Here is a 20,262-nt window from a genome sequence, read left to right as displayed (position 1 = left end):
ATATGTATGTCGATTTTCAGGCAGCGCGGGGCATACGAGACTGGTGTGCAGAACGCAGTTATCAATAGCTGCATCTATGTGTACCGCTAGTAAGTTGTCAATGATAGTGACGACGCCCTCCTGCGTCACTTGTCGGCTGTATTGTCACAGGCGGGTCAGTGATCGGTTATTGCTGGCCTGTGTTTTGAGCCATGGTGGAACTTATGCCAGGGGTGCGTATATAGTAGTGAGCTAGAGCCGCCACCGCAGGAACAGTTTGACTTTTTAGGTAGCGAGCGACTCGTCACTGGTGTACAATTTCGTTGTTGGTGTTGAGCTGCGTTTCCGCCTTCCGCCTGGAGTGTTATACAAGGAAAGCATGTAATCGCCCCATGGAATCTCGGTTGGTGGTTTCGAACAAGTCCCAATCTCTCAATGTCAGTTGTTGAAACTGAGCTTGATAAACAAGCCCAGGTTGTACGATTGATCGCACCAAAACACGGGCCATTCGAGAACAGGCACCTCCGGTCTTTTGAGAGATGTGATGAATGAGATGGAGGGTATTAGCACTCTTCCGTCGAGCAGAGCGAACCCACACATTCGCAGAGCCAGATGCATCCAGGTCGACTTCGAGCACGCGGATTGTGCATACAGGGGTGAGGGATTGGCCATTTAGGCTCAAACAAATTGGAGTCTGCAGGAAGTGGCGGCGACCTCGTCTGTTGGTGATAGACATGAATGCAGTCTTCGTGTCGAATAGTGTCAGTCCTATGCGCGCGCACCAGTCCGACGCCTTGTCCAGAGCACTCTGGAGTGCCTCTCACCGGCATTGCAGTTCTGGATGTAGTGTTGACACAGTCAAATCATCTACATACAGGAGAAAGAAGGCATCTGGAATGCGTGCTAGTTACCACGCGAAGGGCAGCAGGGCAAGATTTAAAAGTATCGGGGCCAGCACTGAGCCCTGCGTTACACCCCGCTTAATTACAAAGTGCCCTGTTCGTTCCTCGCCTACTCAGATGCGGAGGGTACGGTGTGCCAGAAAGGACACCACAAATTCGCAGACGCGAGGCGGAACCTCAAGCCTTTGCATTATGCGAATGATCGCAGAGTGGCTGACGTTGTCGAAGGCCTTATGACCGTCCATGGCGAGAAGGGTTCGAATGCTACTTGACCATCTTCCCACAAGCACCATGGACGTCAAATGATCTAGGCCATCTTCCATGCCCAAATGCGGCCGAAAATCAATCTGGGCTGGATGGTACCAGGGGAACTTTTCCAGCCACCAGGAGATGCTCGACACCAACATGCGTTCAAGAAGCTTCCACTACGTACAAGGTATAGCAATTGGCCGAAGATTAGAGTGGTTGCTCAGGTGCTTTCCCGGATTTGATATCTGCACAACTTCGGCATGCTTCCACGATTCAGGCAGCTCTCCGGTTGTCCAGACTGCGTTAAGCGGGTCCAGCAGCCACTGCAGTGCAGGACCATCAATCTTTTTCAAACACTTCATAGGAAATCCCATCTGGTCCTGGTGCCTTGCGTACTTTTGCCTGGTAAATTGCTGCCTGGAGCTCCACTATCGTGTACGGGGGTTGCATGCCTTCGATGTCTGACGAACTGGGAGTCACGCCAACCTCCGGAGGCAGGTTACACGGGCAGTCGAATTGTGATGGGGCCAGATTGTAGGCTGGAAAGAAAGCCTTAACTATTTCTGGAGTGAACTGGCTTGGAGTGCAACCAGCAGACAGACATGCACTGACCGCTGGGTACGGAGTACAATTGCCTAATTCGATGCTCCGGAACGTTCGCCCATTGATATCATTGTCTTCATCCGCCATATTGAGGCGGATGAAGACGTTGGAACGAGTGACGCACACCAGTCCATCCACCGTTCCAGGGCGAGACGCTTCTCGCAGTGACGCTCTGCAGGGTTGAGTTTGTTGAGTTTATCACGAAGTTCAACAGCGACCGGAAGAAGGGTAGCCCCACGACTGATAAGGTGCATTGAAGTCTCCCCGCAACTAGCACTGGGCACCCATGGCAGGTGAGGGTAGGTGAGCCAGCCACCCCAAACGCAAATGAGGAGCACTGCCACACTACGGATACACGTAAACTGAAACGACAATCACATCAGTATGCGGAAGTCTAACGAGCACTGCCACCACTTCTTGCCACTGGTTACACCACGGCAGCAGGGGAATTTGCGTTTGAGGATATGTAGTCACAGCATACACTGCAGCCTTGCCTGGAGGTCCCAACGCATTGGTGCAGCGTCGATCAGGAATGGTTGGGGAAGCATACACAGTGAATCCAGGGATGCCTGGTAGCGAATTCGTTTCTGTAGAAGCAGGCACCAAGCGGGGAACTTCCCCAGCGCAAGGCGATTGCGAAGTTCACCAAATTTATTTGCAAGTCCCCGGCAATTCCACTGCAGGACATAGTGGTGGCGTGTTGTTTTCGAAAGAGCGGTCATTGCTGTGGGAGGTTGGCGAGCAACACCTTTAACAGCTCTTGCAGTTGCCGGGCAACAAAGTGGAGGAGTTCTGCCGGAGCCATCTTGACTGGTGCTGACACGCTTGCGGAGGATGATTCAGGCACAGAAGCAGCGTACGGCACGTGGGTACCGCGCATCGCAGTTGATCCAGCTGGTCGAGCGAGATAGGTTCTGCGTTGAGCGAGGCGCTTGACTTCAATTTGGAGCTGCACTGTCTGTTGGTCAAGCTTCACCTGATCATCTGTCTTCGTAACACTCAATTTAGGCGTGCTCGCAGCCTGCTGAATACGTTTTTCGCCCCGCTTGACGGCGTCACTGTACGTGGGAGCCTCATAGCAAGCATTGTCAGGTTCTACCAGTGCTCGTGTGTCCTCTTCGGAGGGGGACAGCAGTTCAAACCGATTGCTAGTCGGAATGTCAGCATCCCTTTCTTTTTGTGTCACTGAACGCTGGCGGCGCTTGCGTTGGCAATGGGCTTTGATAGCCTTCTGTTTAACTAGACAATCTTTGGACGTTATGTCATGATCGTCCATTTGGCAGAGCCGCATTTGTTCGTGCGCGTCTTAACGGATACCATGGAAGTGTCTGCGGGTTGGGGAGAAGAATCTCACATGTGATCGGTACGAAAGCACCAGTAGCGGTGTACCACACCGGGCATGTACACATGATATTGCAGGATGCATCTGTAGCGCCTCAATGCGCCGCTCGTCAAGGAAGAAGAAGTTGGCATTTGGGCCGCGCGGCGGGTGCAGCGCGATAAAAAAAAAAAAAAAATCAGTTCGAAAACTGAACGCTGTCAGGGCTGGATCTTTCCCGTGTCAGCTCCGACAGTTAATGGTGACCCGATAAAGAACACACAGCCCCGATCATCCCGCATGGATTCCGCCGGTTCTGCCACCAATCCTACCGGTCCTGACGCCCAAGAAGAAGCCAGACCTAGCGGTGCTGCAGTCGCTGCGATTCAACATGTCAACCTGCCACCATTTTGGCCCAACAGCCTCAGCACATGGTTTCTGCAGGTCGAGGCGCACTTCCGTCTACGGCAAATCACCAGCCAACAGACCAGGCACTGGCATCTGGTATCCTGCTTACCTCCGGACGTAGCCGACGACTTAGCTGATATTTTAGCGTCGCCGCACCCGAGCCATCCCTACGACACGTTGAAGGCAGCTATCATTTCCCGCAAGTCTGAGTCCGAACACAGCAGACTCCAACAGCTCGTCACGGCTACAGAGCTCGGTGACCGTCGTCCATCACAGCTTCTGCGAGGCATGCGCCAGCTTCTTGGCGGCCCCTCCGCCCCTCAAGAGGAGAACCTGTTACGTGAGTTGTTCCTCCAGCGCTTACCGCAGAGCATGGTCCCGGTCCTCGTAGCTGTAGGAGATGTCCCAGTAGACACACTCGCTGAAATGGCTGACCGAGTGGCGGACTACTCGCGGGCACATAGCCTCAACGCTGTTACCACACTGCCACCGGCCACCGCTGCAGACCCGGCGCTTGCGAGCATCGAGAACCGTTTGGACGCCCTTGTCAGGCGCCTCGATGACTTTGTACCTGCGCATCGTCGACCGTCATCCAGGTTCCACTTACACAGTCGCTCCTCGACGCCCCCACGTTCTCTGGAACTTCGGCCACTCGACGCGCCGCGGCACGTTTTATCCTCGACTGTGTGCTGGTACTACCGCCGATTCGGTGCCTCTGCTGGCAAGTGCACTCGCCCGTGCTCCTGGTCGGGAAATGCGACGACCGGCCACTCACGGCGGCAAGTGGTACTGGTCGAAAGTCATGCCGCCTTTTCTATGTTTCTGATAAGATCACTGGCGCTTGCTTGCTAGTCGACACAGGAGCCCATGTTAGTGTCATCCCGGCCTCGTGTGCAGATCCCCATCGCAACGAACAGACCTGCCCACTCCAAACGATCAACAATTCCGCCATTCGCACATACGGCCAACGTTCTCTTACGCTTGACCTTGGACTACGCCGTGCGTTTCGCTGGATTTTCATCCTCGCTGACGTCTCGCAAGCTGTTCTTGGAGCTGACTTCCTCAGTTTTTTTCAACCTTGCTGTGGACATGCATGCTCATCGCCTCATTGATCTCAACACCCATCTCTCCATCAACGGTGTACTCTGTACTTCCTCGCCAACGGGACTGCGAGCTCTCACACCTGCTTCAACGTATCCAAAAATACTCGACGACTTTCCCAGCATCACGAAGCCGCACTCCAGAGAGTCACCAGTGAAGCATTCCATCACTCACCACATTGTGACCACTGGACCTCCCGTTTTTACACGACCCCGTCGACTATCTGGAGAACGCCTCGCCATTGCCCGCCGTGAATTTAAGCACATGCTTGAACTCGGCATTGTGCGGCCTTCCTCCAGCAACTGGGCGTCGCCACTCCACATGGTGCCGAAGAAAGATCCTGGCGACTGGAGACCATGTGGGGATTACCGTGCTCTCAATGCCCACACCTTACCAGACCGCTATCCACTTTCTCACATACAGGATTTCACATCAAATTTGGCTGGGTGCACAATCTTCTCTAAGATTGATTTAGTGAAGGCTTACTATCAGATTCCTGTAGAACCCGCCGACATTCCGAAGATGGCCATCACCACCCCATTCGGTCTGTTTGAATATGTGAGGATGCCTTTTGGATTGCGCAACTCTGCACAGACCTTTCAGCGCACTATCAACGAGGTCACGCGAGGTCTCGATTTCGTATTTGCCTACCTTGATGACCTCCTTGTAGCAAGCTCATCAGGCCTTGAGCATGAAGCCCACCTGCGCACCCTGTTCTACCGCCTGGATGATTACGGCCTCGTAATTAATGCCAATAAGTGCCTCTTCGGCGTCGCTACAATAGAGTTCCTAGGCCACCTTGTCACTCCAAAGGATATCCAACCACTCGCCAGCAAAGTGAAGGCTATTCAAGACTTTCCACCCCCGACTTCACTGAAGAGACTCCGAGAATTTCTGGGCTTACTAAACTTCCATCGCCGCTTTCTTCCAAAGTGCGCCACATTCCTAAAGCCCTTGACCGACCTATTGGCTCAAAAGAAAGACCCGGCTGTGCCACTGGAGTGGCCCAAGGACGCTGCATCTGCCTTCGGCACTGCCAAGAAGGCTCTGGCAGACACTACCATGCTCATACATTCCGTCCCTGATGTCCCAATTCGTCTCATCACCGATGCATCAAGCGTGGCAGTTGGCGCTGTTCTCGAGCAGCACGTATCCGGTTGGCAGCCCCTTAGGTTTTTCTTGCAAAAACTGAAGCCACCAGAGACAAAATACAGTACATTTGCCCGAGAACTCCTCGCGGTATACCTCGCCATCAAACATTATTTATTGGAGGGCCGGGACTTTTACGTCGTTACAGACCACAAGCCCCTGACGTTTGCCTTCCATCGCAATCACAGCAATTGTACTGCACAGGAGATCCGTCAACTATGCTTTATTTCAGAGTTCACTGTGGATCTCAGACACGTACATGGGCCGGAAAATGCTGCTGCTGATGCACTATCCCGCATCGATGCCTTGTCGGCCCAGCCACCACTAGACATGGAAGGGCTAGCAGCTACCCAAAGCAACGATCCTGAGCTGCATCGTCTTCGCTTTTCATCCACGTCTCTATCGTTCACGGAGTGCCCGCTTCCATTTTCTACCTCATTAATAACGTGCAAAACGTCTACTGGTGTCCCTCGGCCCTTCGTGCCTTCAGCTTTTCGTCGTGCAATTTTTAATCAATTGCACAGCATGAGCCATCCTGGTATTTGTGCGACACAGAAGCTAGTCACATCTCGTTTCCTTTGGCCAAGCATCAATGCTGATGTCCGACGCTGGGCGCGAACCTGCCTTGAGTGCCAGCGCGTTAAAGTTCACCATCACACTGTCACGGCAACATCCCCGTTTTGGCCTCCGGACGCAAGGTTTTCTCACGTCCATCTCGACATCGTCGGTCCTTTTCCGTCATCGCAAGGAGCCTGTTAGCTGCTGACATGTGTGGATCGCTTCACCAGATGGCCGGAAGCGTTTCCCATTTCCGACATTACAGCACCAACAGTTGCCAAGGCTTTCACAAACGGCTGGGTGTTGCGCTTTGGATGCCCTTCTGTCGTCACCACTGATCGCAATCGTCAGTTTCAATGGCCCTTTTCATCGCACTTGCCAATATCCTGGGCATTCGACACATCCACACAACTGCCTACCATCCTTCCGCCAATGGCATGGTCGAACGGCTTCATCGACAACTGAAAGCTGCCCTCACTGCTCACCAGCCAAGGGTACGTTGGCTCGACCACCTCCCCATCGTACTTCTGAGCATCCGATCAGCATTGAAAGTGGATCTCGGCTGCTCTTCAGCCGAACTAGTCTATGGCGTTTCCCTGCGTCTTCCAGGAAAATTCTTCGAGCCATCATCGCCACCTTCCACTCACGATGCCTCCTCGTACATTCGAGCTGCGCACCACGTTTCGGGACCTTGCTCCTGTGATTCCTGCCGACCGACACCCCCAGTCTGTCTAAGTCAGTCAGGATCTGCATGACTGCGGTCACGTCTTCGTTCGGCGTGACCAAATATGGCCACCACTAACACCAGCCTATGATGGCCCATTCCGCGAACTCCATCGTACACCTAAGACGTTCACGCTGGACATCAGTGGCCGTGAAGACGTCGTGGCTGCTGATCGACTGAAACCTGCGTATATCGCCGCTCTCGTGGCCGCGGGGTTTCAATCTAAAGTCTGGATGCAAACATCCAAGCATGTTCACTGGGCGACTCCTCTGGTGATTCCTACGGCTCTCGCTCTGGTGATTCCTACGGCCCTGTAGCGCCTCAATGCGCCGCTCGTCAAGGAAGAAGTTGGCATTCGGGCCGCGCGGTGGGTGCAGCGCGATAATAAAAAAAATTGGTTCGAAAACTGAACGCTGTCTGGGCTGAATCTTTCCCGTGTTAGCTCCAACACATCTATAGTACGAAATGCGGCTTGGTGGCGTTCGAGGGCCTTGGAGAGTGACCAGGTGCGTGCTTCCATGGCCCATATAACGAGCTGTTACGATTTTGTGAGTGGAGCAGGTAAAAGCAGCAACAAGGCCCTCCCACAATTCCCTGGGTCAACCCCGGAGACCACAACCCCAGAGCCGCAACTCAAGTACACTTGTAATTTCATGGTACAATCAGCTGTGACTGGCAGAGTTCGGAGTTTTATGAGGCGGTCAACATCCGCTAGAGAACGCACCCATACAGACACTCTGTTGGTGGGATGGTGAATGGAGAAACCTTGAAACGCGGTGGTTTTGAGGCAGGCGTCGAAGGCTGACTGAAGGAGGCGATTTGACAATTTTGATATGTCGAAGCACTCGCGTGGTTTCACGACGACCTTGTACTAAGACTCGGTGTCAGGCGAGGCAACAGCTGCCAGAGAGGGGCATTCCCGCCTGCTTGTCGGTGTGGCTGAAGCAGACAAATCATCTGCATTCATTTGTGAGTCAGCCACGCATTTTGCACTGCCTTTCGGAGTGTAGGCTGGTTGTGATGACTGCATCACAAGTTCTGCTGCAGCCGTCGATACTGATTCACATGAAGAACGCGGGAGCATTGCTGCCGCCAGATGCAACTAGCGAGACACCGGAACTGTCCTGGCAAGGGTCTCACGCACAACGGCGCCAAGGGTGGTTAGACCAGGTCGTCGATGGTGTTTGGGAGAAGAGAGCCTGGGGGTGACCCCACGGCCTTGTCCAAGGCGTCCGGCAGGTCTGTCTTTAGCCGGTGGGGCCAGACAGCTGGGCGTCGTTGCGTTAAGCCAGGGCACAGACAGTGCGAGAACGCCAGTGCGGCGATGGTCACGCGGGCCGATGCTATCAGCCGATAGTCACGTAGCTGTCGAAATGCGTCCGTTCTGGTTGGCAGCTCAGCTGTGTCTCCTGCTCCTTCTTTCTTTACCAAATTTGTTCTACATGTTAACTGAAGGTGCTTGTGTAAGGTGTTTCAAGCTCGGTAATATTAGTGCAATTTTGCTGGAACATACACCTTGCAAGAATTTAGCCAAAATATGTTATGTTTGTATTTTTTTCTTTTGCAATACTGCACTTTCTATGAATATGTGAGTAGTGAATACTTACTCCACAGAAGGTATATTTTGAGGAAAAAATATTCTTAGTCATCTCAAGCTGCTAAAATTCACGAGAAAGAATCACAAATTTCACAAAATCGTAACTTTTGGTCATATTGAGATGCAATTTGCGCCATGTGGCGGTCCAAATAAAAATCACCTTTATGCCTAAACGGAGAGCAAATAAACAGTTCTTTCTATATGGCAAATCTTATCATTACATTTTTTGTTTTAAGGAAGAAAATAATTTTTCAACTTTCCCATTTCCCATTTGGTCATACGACAGCTGCCGCCTTGAAATTTCCCGTTGCCGTCAATGGGAGAGTTCAAAAATTATTTTCTATCCTAGAACGAAAAGTTTAATGATAAAATTTGCCATATGAAAAGAACTGTTTAGTTGCTTGCAATTTAGGTATAAAGGCGATTTTAAATTGGACCACCACATGGTGCAAATTGCATCTCAATATGAACAAAAATGATGATTTTGTGAAATTAGTGAATTTTCTCGTAAAGTTTAGCAGCTTGAGAGGTCTAAAAATATTTTTTATTCAAAATATACTTTCTTTGAAGTAAGTATTTACTATTCAGATATTTATACAAAATGCAGTATTGCAATAGAAAAAATGCAAACATAACACATTTTGGCTAATTTTGTGAAGGCATATGTGCCAGAAAAACTGCACTAATATTACTGAGCTTCAAACACCTTACACAAGAACCTTTACTTAGCATGTAGACTAAATTTGGTAGAAAAAGGAGTGGCACTTTTAAAATAAGTTTTTCCACAAAGAGCACCCAAATGACATTCCAGAAAGTTCAGAAGGCAGCCACATGACCAGAATTTTTTTTTATTTCTGAAATACTTTACCGCTTCACTGTTTTCGATCACTAAATGAGCACGATTTTTTTGAAATACATTTGAGATGGTCGCTAAAATGGCTGGGACATTTGCATGGAATGATCCATTATTATTTGTTATCATGAGAAAAACACTACCGTGGCCAAGATAAACTCTGCAAGCACACGCTTAGCAGTGTAATCCTGAATTACTTTTGTATGTAATAAGTGCATTTAAATTGCTTTGTTAAAGTGCATTACTTGACTTGTTTCATAGCTCAGTGCATAATTTGCATATACACTACCAATGTATTATGTATTATTCTTCACGTTCTACAGACATTATCCTCATGCATCGTAATAAATGACAAAACAGTTGTTGTGGCGTCATGGGATAATTATGTGTGAGTACTGTTCTTTTTATCAAAAGTGTCTTGTTTACCTTTTGCCCTTGTATGGTATGACTAACAAAATCACGGACCCTGCAGTTTCCCTTCCCATTGTTGATTCTCTTTGGTGTGTGTACACACATTTATTCATAAAACAAAACAGAACAGCAATTTATTTAAAGCATTGGGATATTCACATAATGAAGTATGTTGCTTTGTTTCCCAAGTCTGCTCAATATAAACTGCAAGACCGATGTAGTAGTGCTTGATAGCATGCCATGATTACTACCCTCACTCCAGTGTGCACCATGCTTTTTAAAGGCAGAAAATAAGTACTATTTATACATTGTCATTTCTGCAGCCATACACATTTGGCTGAAATATTTCTGATGGCATGGCGTGTCGTTTTTTTGAGTAGAGGAGTGCACGTATGAACTAAATCATGTAACATAATTTGTGCCGTAGTTCTGTACATATGTGCCTTTAATAATCTAGGGTTGTATCCATGCTGTTGTTCTGGGGGAGGGGAATCTAGATCCAGACAGAACGCTTTCTATAAATGATAAATGAAATAGCCGTTTGTCTCATCAAAATATATGAAAATAAAAGCAATGAAAAGAAGTAATTTTGTACTGTACACAGTAAATCTATGCACTCATGCAAAGAAAATGTATGCCTTACCTGCACAAACACAACTCACTGGTACTTACTGTCTCATTGAGTTTTGGTAAAACATATAAGCAGCAAGGACAGGAATGTTCTGGCCTTCCTTAGTCAGGGTTTCAAAAGTCAATCTGGCATATTATAACATAACGGTCTCCACAGGTTCAATGTAATGTGGACACCAGCTTCCATAGTGATGACAAAGGCATTTATTGTGATGCGCTTAGACTGTACCTGAATTGTACTGGACGTGCTCTGTAATGCACTGGACTAACGATGTAACCAAATGAGTGCCTGCCAGATTTTCTATGATGTAGCGAGATGATTGGGCATAGACAAGTGTGCTAACACTCCCGCCCCCGTTAAATTTTTCACTTTTGAATGTGCATATGTACATGTGCACATACTAATGCATGCAGAAACTTACATAGTTCACTGCTCCCCTCACCCCACACCCCCCAAAAATTTATGCTACGGCCATGGTGGACTCCTTACTTCCTGTGGTAGCATTGCTCTACAAGGCTAACTGTATTTCTTTACAGCTATGTTTATAACATGGAATATGGACGTGTCACTGAATCGGCTATGGCTCATGAAGATGCAGGCAAGTTTGCATTCCTGGTATAGATCTTTGTAACTTATTTTAAATTTTCGAGATGCATCAAACCTCGCTGTAAAAAAATATTGTGTTGAAAGAGCGTTATTATTGTTCACTTCATAAACTGACATGCAAAACTTGACCATACATGATTAAACTGTGATTAAATACAATTACAGTAGTTATTGTAATAATTGATGATTGATATATGGGGTTTAACGTCCCAAAACCACCATATGATTACGAGAGACGCCGTGCTGGAGGGCACCGGAATTTTTGACCACCTGGGGCTCTTTAACGTACTTGCACCTAAGTATGAGCACACGGGCCACAGCATTTCCGTTTCCATCGAATTAGGCCGCTGCAGCCTGGATTGAGTAGTTATTGTAGGTAGCAGCCGTATTGAGCTTGAATCTGAAACTAATGCATTGTTACGAATTTCTACAGGCTAGAGATAAACAGAGCTCTAATAATCTCAAAAGCTATTTACGTAACAAGATTAACAATTAGGCAAAAAAGACAAATATGTATCAGCTAAGTTCAGCAAACCTAAAAACTTACACATAAAAACTATCATTATTAATAGAAAAAGAAAACAAGAAAACATAATGTTCTAATCGCCTACAAGTGTTGCAGCGTTTGTTCCCCCTACATGGTGTTAGACGTCGGCCATGGCAGTATTGACACAGCATCTTGGACCTTTTTCAAAAGACAAGCGTGACACTGGGCGTGGTCTGAAGTGCACTTGGCATAAAACACAAGTAGATGGTAGTCTCTGTGTATTTGGGTGCAGACAGGTGACGGCTGTGTTGTCTGGTCCGGGCTTGAGGAATGATGTCAAAACTCATCACTCAAGCAAGGCCTTTCTTGCCCATCTTTGGCTTCGCTAACATTCGGGCCAGGCTTCCACAACGAGCCTATATGCCTCAAAGCCATTGCTGGAAAAGCAACTGCCCTGCTCCCTCCACACGTCAGTCCTGTCCGCTTTTCAGTCTTTCGCCGCCACTGCTTCTTCGTCTCGCAATCCTGCGAAATTGTGTCTTGACTCTTTTTTTTTTTTGTCTCCTCCTTTGTTTTGTTACCTGCTTCGCTTCTCAGAACCTATGTCATTCTTTTTTTGCGAATAAGCCCAAAAAATGCGACAAGGGACTGCAAACTTTTATAAGTGACTCGATAAAAAAAAAAGCCAAATTCCACTTACTATAAGCGGAACTAGCAAATCTAGAGCAGTGTTTAGCTAATAAATAAAAACAAGTGCATGCGCACAAGTTATCAGTTTCGTTGGCAAAGGCAGAGTTCACTGGATCTACTTTACGAACGAAAAGATATGTGCCATCTTCCATTTTTCATAAGCTTTGTTCCTTCGAAACCCATAAAATTAGCCTTGCCCACCTTGGTGGTAGTGGTTACGGTACTTGACAGCTTACTCGCAGCTTGCGGGATCGAATCCCGGCCGCGGTGGCTGTATTTTCAATGGAGGCAAAAGTGCTCGAAGCCCATGTATTTAGATTTTTGTACATGTTGAAGAACCTCATGTTGTCAATTTCCAGAACCCTCCACTAAGGCATCTCTCATAATCATATCGAGATTTTGGGATGCTAAACCACGAGAATTAATATATATTATAAAATTAGCCTTGTCAAACCTAGTGGTACACTGAACGAATAGCAATACTCTCTAGCTGATGTTTTTCTTTGTGTGTGTGTGCACATTAAAGAAATAGTGCATACACAGTTATTTTTCGGGCTATATTTGCTGCTTGGTTCTCATTTACGGTTATCCACTGTACCTTGGCTAGACATACTGGGTTGTGTTTTTTTTTTTCAAGAGGAAATGTTATATTGCTAATTCTAATTCTCATGATAATCTGTATCTCCCAATTGTGGCAAGCCATCACTATTGTGCACATGTCAGTGGTCGTGTAGAAATGATGTATTACATCATTTGGTATTACTAAGTGGTGCAGAGCAAAAATTCATGGTCACACACATATTCTAACCAAATGTACATTATCAAGGCAGCCAGCATGTCATGTGAAAGGAGCTCATGTATAGCCGAACAATCAATTGCCATAGCACAAAGGATGTTGGCATTTCTTGAGAATGCCAGTACAAGAAATGGACAAGAGTACTGTGGTGCCTTGTTCTTTGTTCTTGTCCTCCACCATGGTACAGTAGTTATGGTGCTCGGCTACTGACCAACCCAAAAGTCACAAGTTCAGTCCCGACTTTGGTAGTTGCATTCTAGTAGAGACGAAAGTAGGCCCATGTGCTGTGTGATGTTTGTGCACATTGAATAACTGCAGATGGTTGAAATTTCTAGAGCCCTTTACTATGGCATGCCTCATAGTGATATCATAGCTTTAGTATGTAAAAACCCAGATATCATTTATACTCAAACCACAATATAACGAACCCAAATGTAACGAAATATTCGTTAGAACGAAGTTCATAAAGAACAGTCTTGCATTATAGTGTTAGGAATATACCTTTATAAGGAGTTTTTTCTTATAATGAATTTATTTCATGTAAGATGCAACTTTGTTATATTGACATCATAGTGTATGATCATTCTTTCTTTGCATTACCTCAGTTTTTCCTGTATATAACTGCTTGTATATCTTTGAGCTAGCAGTAAAGTTTCAGCTAGCAGTAAGCATCTGCCCACATCTTTCCTTTTTAGTACTTCTTTGTAGTATTCCTGCCATCATATTAAGTGGTGTCTAGCTTCACAAGACACTGCTTATCGTATTTATTCGAATCTAGGCCGATAGTTTTTTTTTTTTTTTCAGATTTCTTTGCATCCAACTCTAGGGTCGGCTTAGATTCGAGAATTTCGAAAAGTGTGCCATTTTTATTGAGGAAAGTGGTGCACAATTAGCACCACTTGGACGACATTATAACCATTAATAGCCAAGCCAACAACTGGCTTAATAGGACACTAAAGGCAACTATTAAGTCGACGTTATTGTTGAAATAGTGGTCCGAAAACCTCGTAATGTTACTTTTATGCCAAGGAAGGGCTTATTTTGAAATAAACTCACGTTTTAGTGGTCCACATCGAGTTAGTTCACTCTAAATTACCCACCTCAACGGAACGTCTGACGTCACTGTTGCCATGCACAACGTTGCCCAGATTTAATGCATTGTCGCCGACACTATAATAGCAGCAGTTGGAAAGTAGCGAGAGCCACAGCAGCAACAATGGCCGTTGAACGATATTTAGCCATGGCCTTTAATATTGCATGCTTGATTGGTTCAACTGGGCCTCGCTAGATGGCACAACATGTCCAGTTTAAACCACGCAAAAATTGAATTTTCGAACAACTCACGCCATTACCCATAGTAACTAACATCTGGCGGTAATTTTTTCCATGAATCAAACAGAAACGAAAAAGCAGCATTTTACTACGTCTTTTGATGCACAAAAGGTTCTATATTTAGGCCATCTAGATCGATTTCTAGTGATTAATTGTAGGTGGTTCGCCCGGAATCATCGGGATCATATTGAGAATGTCCTACTGCAATGCATGTATTCTTGTGCATTTACCTTAAAGGGGCCTTGCAACACTTGTTGAGCATAGTCAGAAAACGCTGCTGATGGGTAATAGAGACTCCCGACAACATGCATGCCAAATATTATAGCGCAGCATGCAGTTTGGAATTCACAATAAATGACCAAAGTTAGCTGAAAATTGCTTGCTCTTCTGTCAGCAAATGACAGAAGATGCTCAAAAATTACTCGTAGAAAGCCCATCTAACAGTCATTGACTGATTTTAACATGCCGCGCACCGTCATTACAGAGATCGCCGTGAAAGGCCGCAACTTATGCACGTGTGCGCGTGTGATCACACTGAAAAAGATGTGCATTTGAAGAAAAAGAAAAAAAAAGTTCTCAAGGTCACAAGGTGCGCATGTTGTATTATTTTTTTTGCCCCTGGCATCCCTCCCTGCTTAGCATCCAGCGCTTTCGACGGGACGCGAGAAGGGAGAATACAATTGCAGCATGCAAGAAATCTTTGCAACTCCACTCGCACTGGACGGATTTTTAAAATTTTTGTGGCGTGAAATTCATAAGGCGATAAGCTCTTCCAGTGAATTTATTCCATGGTTACTTGAAAAAGTGTTTCAGGGCTCCTTTAATTTCTCGGTAAGTAGGGCACAGCTGTTGATAATATTGTCGTGGTTACTTGAAAAAATGTTTCGGTGCTTCTTTAATTTCTCGGTAAGTAGGGCACTGCTGTTGATAATATTGTCGTTCTAAACATTGTCATACATTGAGCTTTCACTCTGACGTAAATTTTTATTTGGCTTTAGTGTCGCTTTAACCATAGTTGCCTAAATATACACCAGAGGGAACTCTGGCGCTAGTGTCTATGAGAGTTGCAACGCACGGCGCTTCAGAAAGCGTGGGAATGATGGGTAGTACATGTATTTGTCTAATCTTTGTACTTCTGGCCTGCTTCTGGCTCTGTGTGTGTTCGTGTGCCTTGGAGCTGTTTTCTCACTAAACAAAATTCTGCAAATGATCAGCTGTTGTGCTTTACCACCTTATTGTTTTAGACTTACTATTTAGAATCGAGTCACGAAGTTCCAAAGGGTAAATTTTTTCCTTCGAAACAAATCCGGAGCACAGCAATAAACGAAGCCACAAGTGCGATTCGCCACCCACAAGTACGAAGACTAGGCAAATCTGTGGACCACCCATCATTCCCATGGTCGGTGAACAATCGTAGCACCAGAGTCCCCTCTAGTTAATTTTAGGAAACTCTGTGCCTTTAAGTGCACACGTGAAGCCGTCATTTTTATTTTTGTGACGATTGTTGAGGCAAGCCGTTTGTCATTTCGAGTCGCGCTTCGAGTGGTCTGTGTGTGGCGTAGCTCAATGGCACCAAAAACAAGCGGTGCCATTATTGGCCGCTAGATCGAGTGGAGTCACCGCCTGGTGGCGACTGACTGAAGCGCGCAAGTGTGGATTGCTCCGTGCGTCGTCTGCTAGCCATGTTGTGTTTATGTGTGCATATGTCATGTATGTTCTCAAAGGGTGGTTTATTCGGTTATGTCAGGGCGAGTGTGACTGCTTGCACATATGCCTGAAACAACGTATGGAAGCATTTGGTCTTATTCAGCTGCTAATGCCTTGTAGTAAGCTCGGTTAGTGCAAACATCCAGAGTGCTGTTTATTGTCGTCGTATCCTCTCTTCACATGAATAATTTCAGAGTGGGTGCCGCTTTCTGCTTCGAGCACATCGTAAAATGCTCTTGGCATCCTCTCAAAAATGAAGGCTGTTAAATGGTGTGTGAATGCAACGTTTTAGCGACTCGGTTGTATGAATGAATGAATAAACTTTATTTAAAGTCCGGCAGTTTTACTGGGCGAGGTGGGGGAAGAGGAGATTAATTCCTGTCCCTTCCCTCTCTCCGTCGATTATGATGGCGGTGCCTCAGGTGACCGCTCGAAGTCCTTGGACCTGGGCGGCATCTTCAGCTTGCCGGACTGCCCAAAGCTGGTAGGCCAGCTCATCGCTGGTGAGTGCTGCCTTCTAGCGGCAGCGCCCTGCCCTCGCGCGGTTGTGGCAGCAGCAATTGGCCTTGGAGTTCGTCCCTGCCTAACTTGCGCCGCGAAGGGAGCGGCGGCAGTGACGTTAACTTTTCCAGCACACCCCCATAGCATGTACCGCAGTGCGGCCCTTTCCCCGCACACTTTACACGCGTCCGTCGGGTATAGGTGAGGATAACAGAGGTGAAGGATCACTGGGCTGGGGTATTTATTTGTCTGTAATAACCTCAGAGTCACGGCCTGTCTTTTGTCCAATTTGTTGTGTGGTTGTGGGTATTTGCGTCTGTTTAGTCTGTAATGTTGTGTAACGTCGTACAATGCGGTCAGACAATCACCCCACGACCACTCCAGTTGTTATTGTTGTGTGGATAGTGCCATCCCTCACTCTCGCAGGTGAAGGCGGCCACCGAATCAGCCACGGCTCGGTGAGTGAGATTTCGAGCCGCGGTGTGGGCCGCCTGGTTGCCTGCGAGCGAGATGCTAGTGTGAGCTGGGGTCCACAGAAGGAAGACATTCGCGTTTTCAGTTTTGAGATACGAGAACGCCGCCGCCGAGGCCATCGCTCCTCGAAGCTAGCCACCATCCTTGTTTCCATTACTTGATTGTAGTATCCGGGCCGCCAGACATGAGATGCGACCGCGCGCGATGCTACGGACGATAGCTTGCGAGTCGCTGATCACGACCGCAGCCTCCGGTACTGCGACCAGTGCAAGAGCAATCGCCACCTCTTCGGCCGCCTCTGTGTGTTCTGTAGGCATCGTGATGCTCACGAGGCATTTGCCTGTGCTCTTCACAATGGTGATAACGTGAATACTCCTTCCCTCTAGGAATTGCGCGGCGCCCATGTACACCGCTTCGTCAATGTTGCCATACATTCTTTGGAGGTCACTCGCTCTTTTGTTGCGGCGCCCAACGTGGTGTGTCGGGTGCATGTTCCTGGTAGCCGTGGGTTGATGAGACGGTCGCAGACCATGATGGAAACTATCATTTTCCCCCTGCATTGTGTGTGGTATGTTATGCCTAGAGATTCAAGAATGCGCCTGCCCGTTTTAAACATGGACAATCGCTCGTATTGGGCAATGTTGTGCACCTCGATCAGTTTGTTCAGGGTGTTGTGCAGGCCCAGCTCGAAGAACATGTCGGTGCTCGTGTTGAGAGGTATGCCAACTGCTTTTTTGAAGGCCTTGCAAATCATGCAATCGACCTTGTTCCATTTGGACGCCAAGAACCCCAGGTGGTCTAAATTTCCGGAGCCCTCCACTACGGCGTCTCTCATAATCATATAGTGGTTTTGGGACGTTAAACCCCATATATCAAATCAATCAATCATTTGGACGCCAGCCATTTTAGATATGGGGTGACGAACATCGTGCGACTGATCGCGTACGCCTGTACGAGGCGGATCGCACAGCTTTCCGGCATACCGCTGCGTCTGTTCATTATGCGGGGTAAGAGTCGAATCGTGTCGTCTACCGAATGATTAAGTCTTCGAACTGTCTCATTGTTGTGACCGTTGGCCTGCAGATGTAGTCACAATATCCTTATGATCTCCACGCTTGGTATAGGAACGCCGTCCGCCTTTATTACTCTGATTTCTGATCTCCTTCCACTGGGAAGAACGGTTTTGCGGCCCCTTCTCGTGGATCTGTATAGCAATAACTCGGACTTAGCCGAAGCACATTCGAGGCCTGTACCTCTCAAGAATTCGTCCACCACGTCCATGCTCATCTGCAGCGTTCGCTCCACGTCGCCATCACATCCTCCTGTGGGGACCCAGAGGGTGATGTCGTCTGCGTAAAAGCTGTGATGCAGACCTTCTATTGTCGTTAGTTTCTCGGGTAGCCCAAGGAGGACGAGGTTAAACAACATGGGCGACACGACAGAGCCCTGCGGCGTACCCGTTGGACCCATTTCGAATTCCGGTGATTCCGCGTTGCCGATGACGCTCGCACGCCTGCTGGGGAGGAAGTCGTGTATATAGTTACAAAATTTTTGGCCTAATCTCGGCGATCAGACTCAATCGAGAATCGCCGCATGCTCGACGCTGTCAAAAGCTTTTTTCAGATCAAGGCTGAGAATAGCCTTGGTGGAACTAGAAGTGCTGTCTAGAATCTGATGTTTCAGCTGCAGCATCATGTCCTGCGCCGAGAGGTTGCGACGAAATCCGACCATCATGAGGGGAAGACGTCAGCGTCTTCGAGGTAATCAGAGCGAGAGTTAGGACAGCGTGTTCCATGACTTTACCCACGCGGGACGCGAGCTAGATCGGCCTTAGGTTATTGATTGTCACCTGCTTGCCCAGTTTGGGAATTGTGACCCCACGGGCTCTTTTCCACGCATGGGAGAGGGAGCCCTCTCGCCAGCAGTCAATGTATTCCGTGAGTCGCGTAATTGACTCATCGTCCAGGTTGTGTAGAGTCTTGATGGTTATCTGATCCGGGCCGGGAGAAGACCTGGTGTTGAGGTTGCTTAAGACTGCCCTAATTTCAGCTTCACTAAACTCCGCGTCTAGCTTCTCATTGTTGCCTCTGTCATACGTTGCGTGCTGTGTTCTTTCTCTTGCTTTAAAATAGCGCTTATGAACGGCCTCAAGAAATACATCCAGCGTGCCCCCAAAGTCAGGTATGAGCCTGCTAATCTTGTGCCCCTGAGCTCTCGTGGTCTCCTCCGGATCCAGAAGGTGTCGGAAGAGGCGCCAAACGTTCGCACCATGCATCTGTCTCTCGAGGCCATTGTTCGTCTCTTCCTATTGTGTGCAGCATACCTTAAAAGCGTGTTCTTCTGTCTCCCTGTCCAGTTTGGCTATGTGCCTGCGTAACGTCCTATTATGCCCTTGACGTTTCCATCTCTTTAGCAAACACTGCTTGGCCTCCCACGTGCAGGAGTCGGCTATCTATCACGTGAAGATGTGCCTCAGGAGGGACCTCATGTGTTGCTGCCTCCACGTCTGCCCTGAGCGTCTCGGTCCATTCTTAAATGTTTATTATTGATTGGTCGCCTCGCTCATGTTTTTTGCTTGTCTTACGGAATGCATCCCATTCCCCGAGACGGAGCCTGCGTCCTCTAGCCTACCCTTTGCTCTCGAAGTGACACCTGCTAGCACGCAATCCCGTGTCTATTTTAATCTCTACCAAGGAATGATCACTTCCGAGATCCTCCTGCATGTTGTGTCACTGCACGTTGGTTATGTTCGCCACGAACGCAAGGTCTGGTAGAGTGTCAGCACATGCGCTGTTGCCCCTATATGTGGGGTCGGCAGGGCTCATGATGAGCTCTAGTCGCTGGTCTGCCGTGTCCTCTCACAGGAGCCTGCCCTTGGGTATTTCTCGTGGATATCCCCAGGCCACGTGAGGCACGTTGAAGTCTTCCGCAACGAGTAGCGGCTGATCGCCAGCAACTGTACGTACCTTTCAGAACAGCTCCCCAAATCTGTGCTGCAGTGAGGGCTTGCTGAATACATTCAATACAAATAGTCCTTTACCCCTCCTCAGAATTATCTCTACGAACACGTGCAGTATCTTCACCCCTTGAAGCTCACGCTCCCCCACTGTGAGGTTGCGACGAACGAGCACCGCAGCGGCCAGGGGCGTCACCTCAACACCAGTCGATGCAACTCGGCGTCTTCCT

The 20,262-nt window shown here is 48.0% G+C and overlaps 1 protein-coding gene across 3 annotated transcripts in view; it reads left to right on the top strand.

The window, feature by feature from the left end:
* Positions 1-20,262, top strand: part of LOC119177060 (protein FAN) — a 181,793-nt gene that overhangs the window by 120,445 nt on the left and 41,086 nt on the right. For all 3 annotated transcript variants that reach the window (XM_075878063.1, XM_037428427.2, XM_037428428.2), the window contains exons 25-26: positions 9,765-9,829; positions 11,020-11,081. In XM_075878063.1, coding sequence (XP_075734178.1) covers positions 9,765-9,829; positions 11,020-11,081 — 127 coding nt within the window. The remainder of the gene's footprint in view (positions 1-9,764; positions 9,830-11,019; positions 11,082-20,262) is intronic.

Source organism: Rhipicephalus microplus, chromosome X, assembly GCF_043290135.1.
Source record: "Rhipicephalus microplus isolate Deutch F79 chromosome X, USDA_Rmic, whole genome shotgun sequence".
Classification (NCBI taxonomy): Eukaryota; Metazoa; Arthropoda; class Arachnida; order Ixodida; family Ixodidae; genus Rhipicephalus; species Rhipicephalus microplus.
Note: the sequence above shows the minus strand (reverse complement) of the source record. Positions and strands in the feature narration are given on the sequence as shown.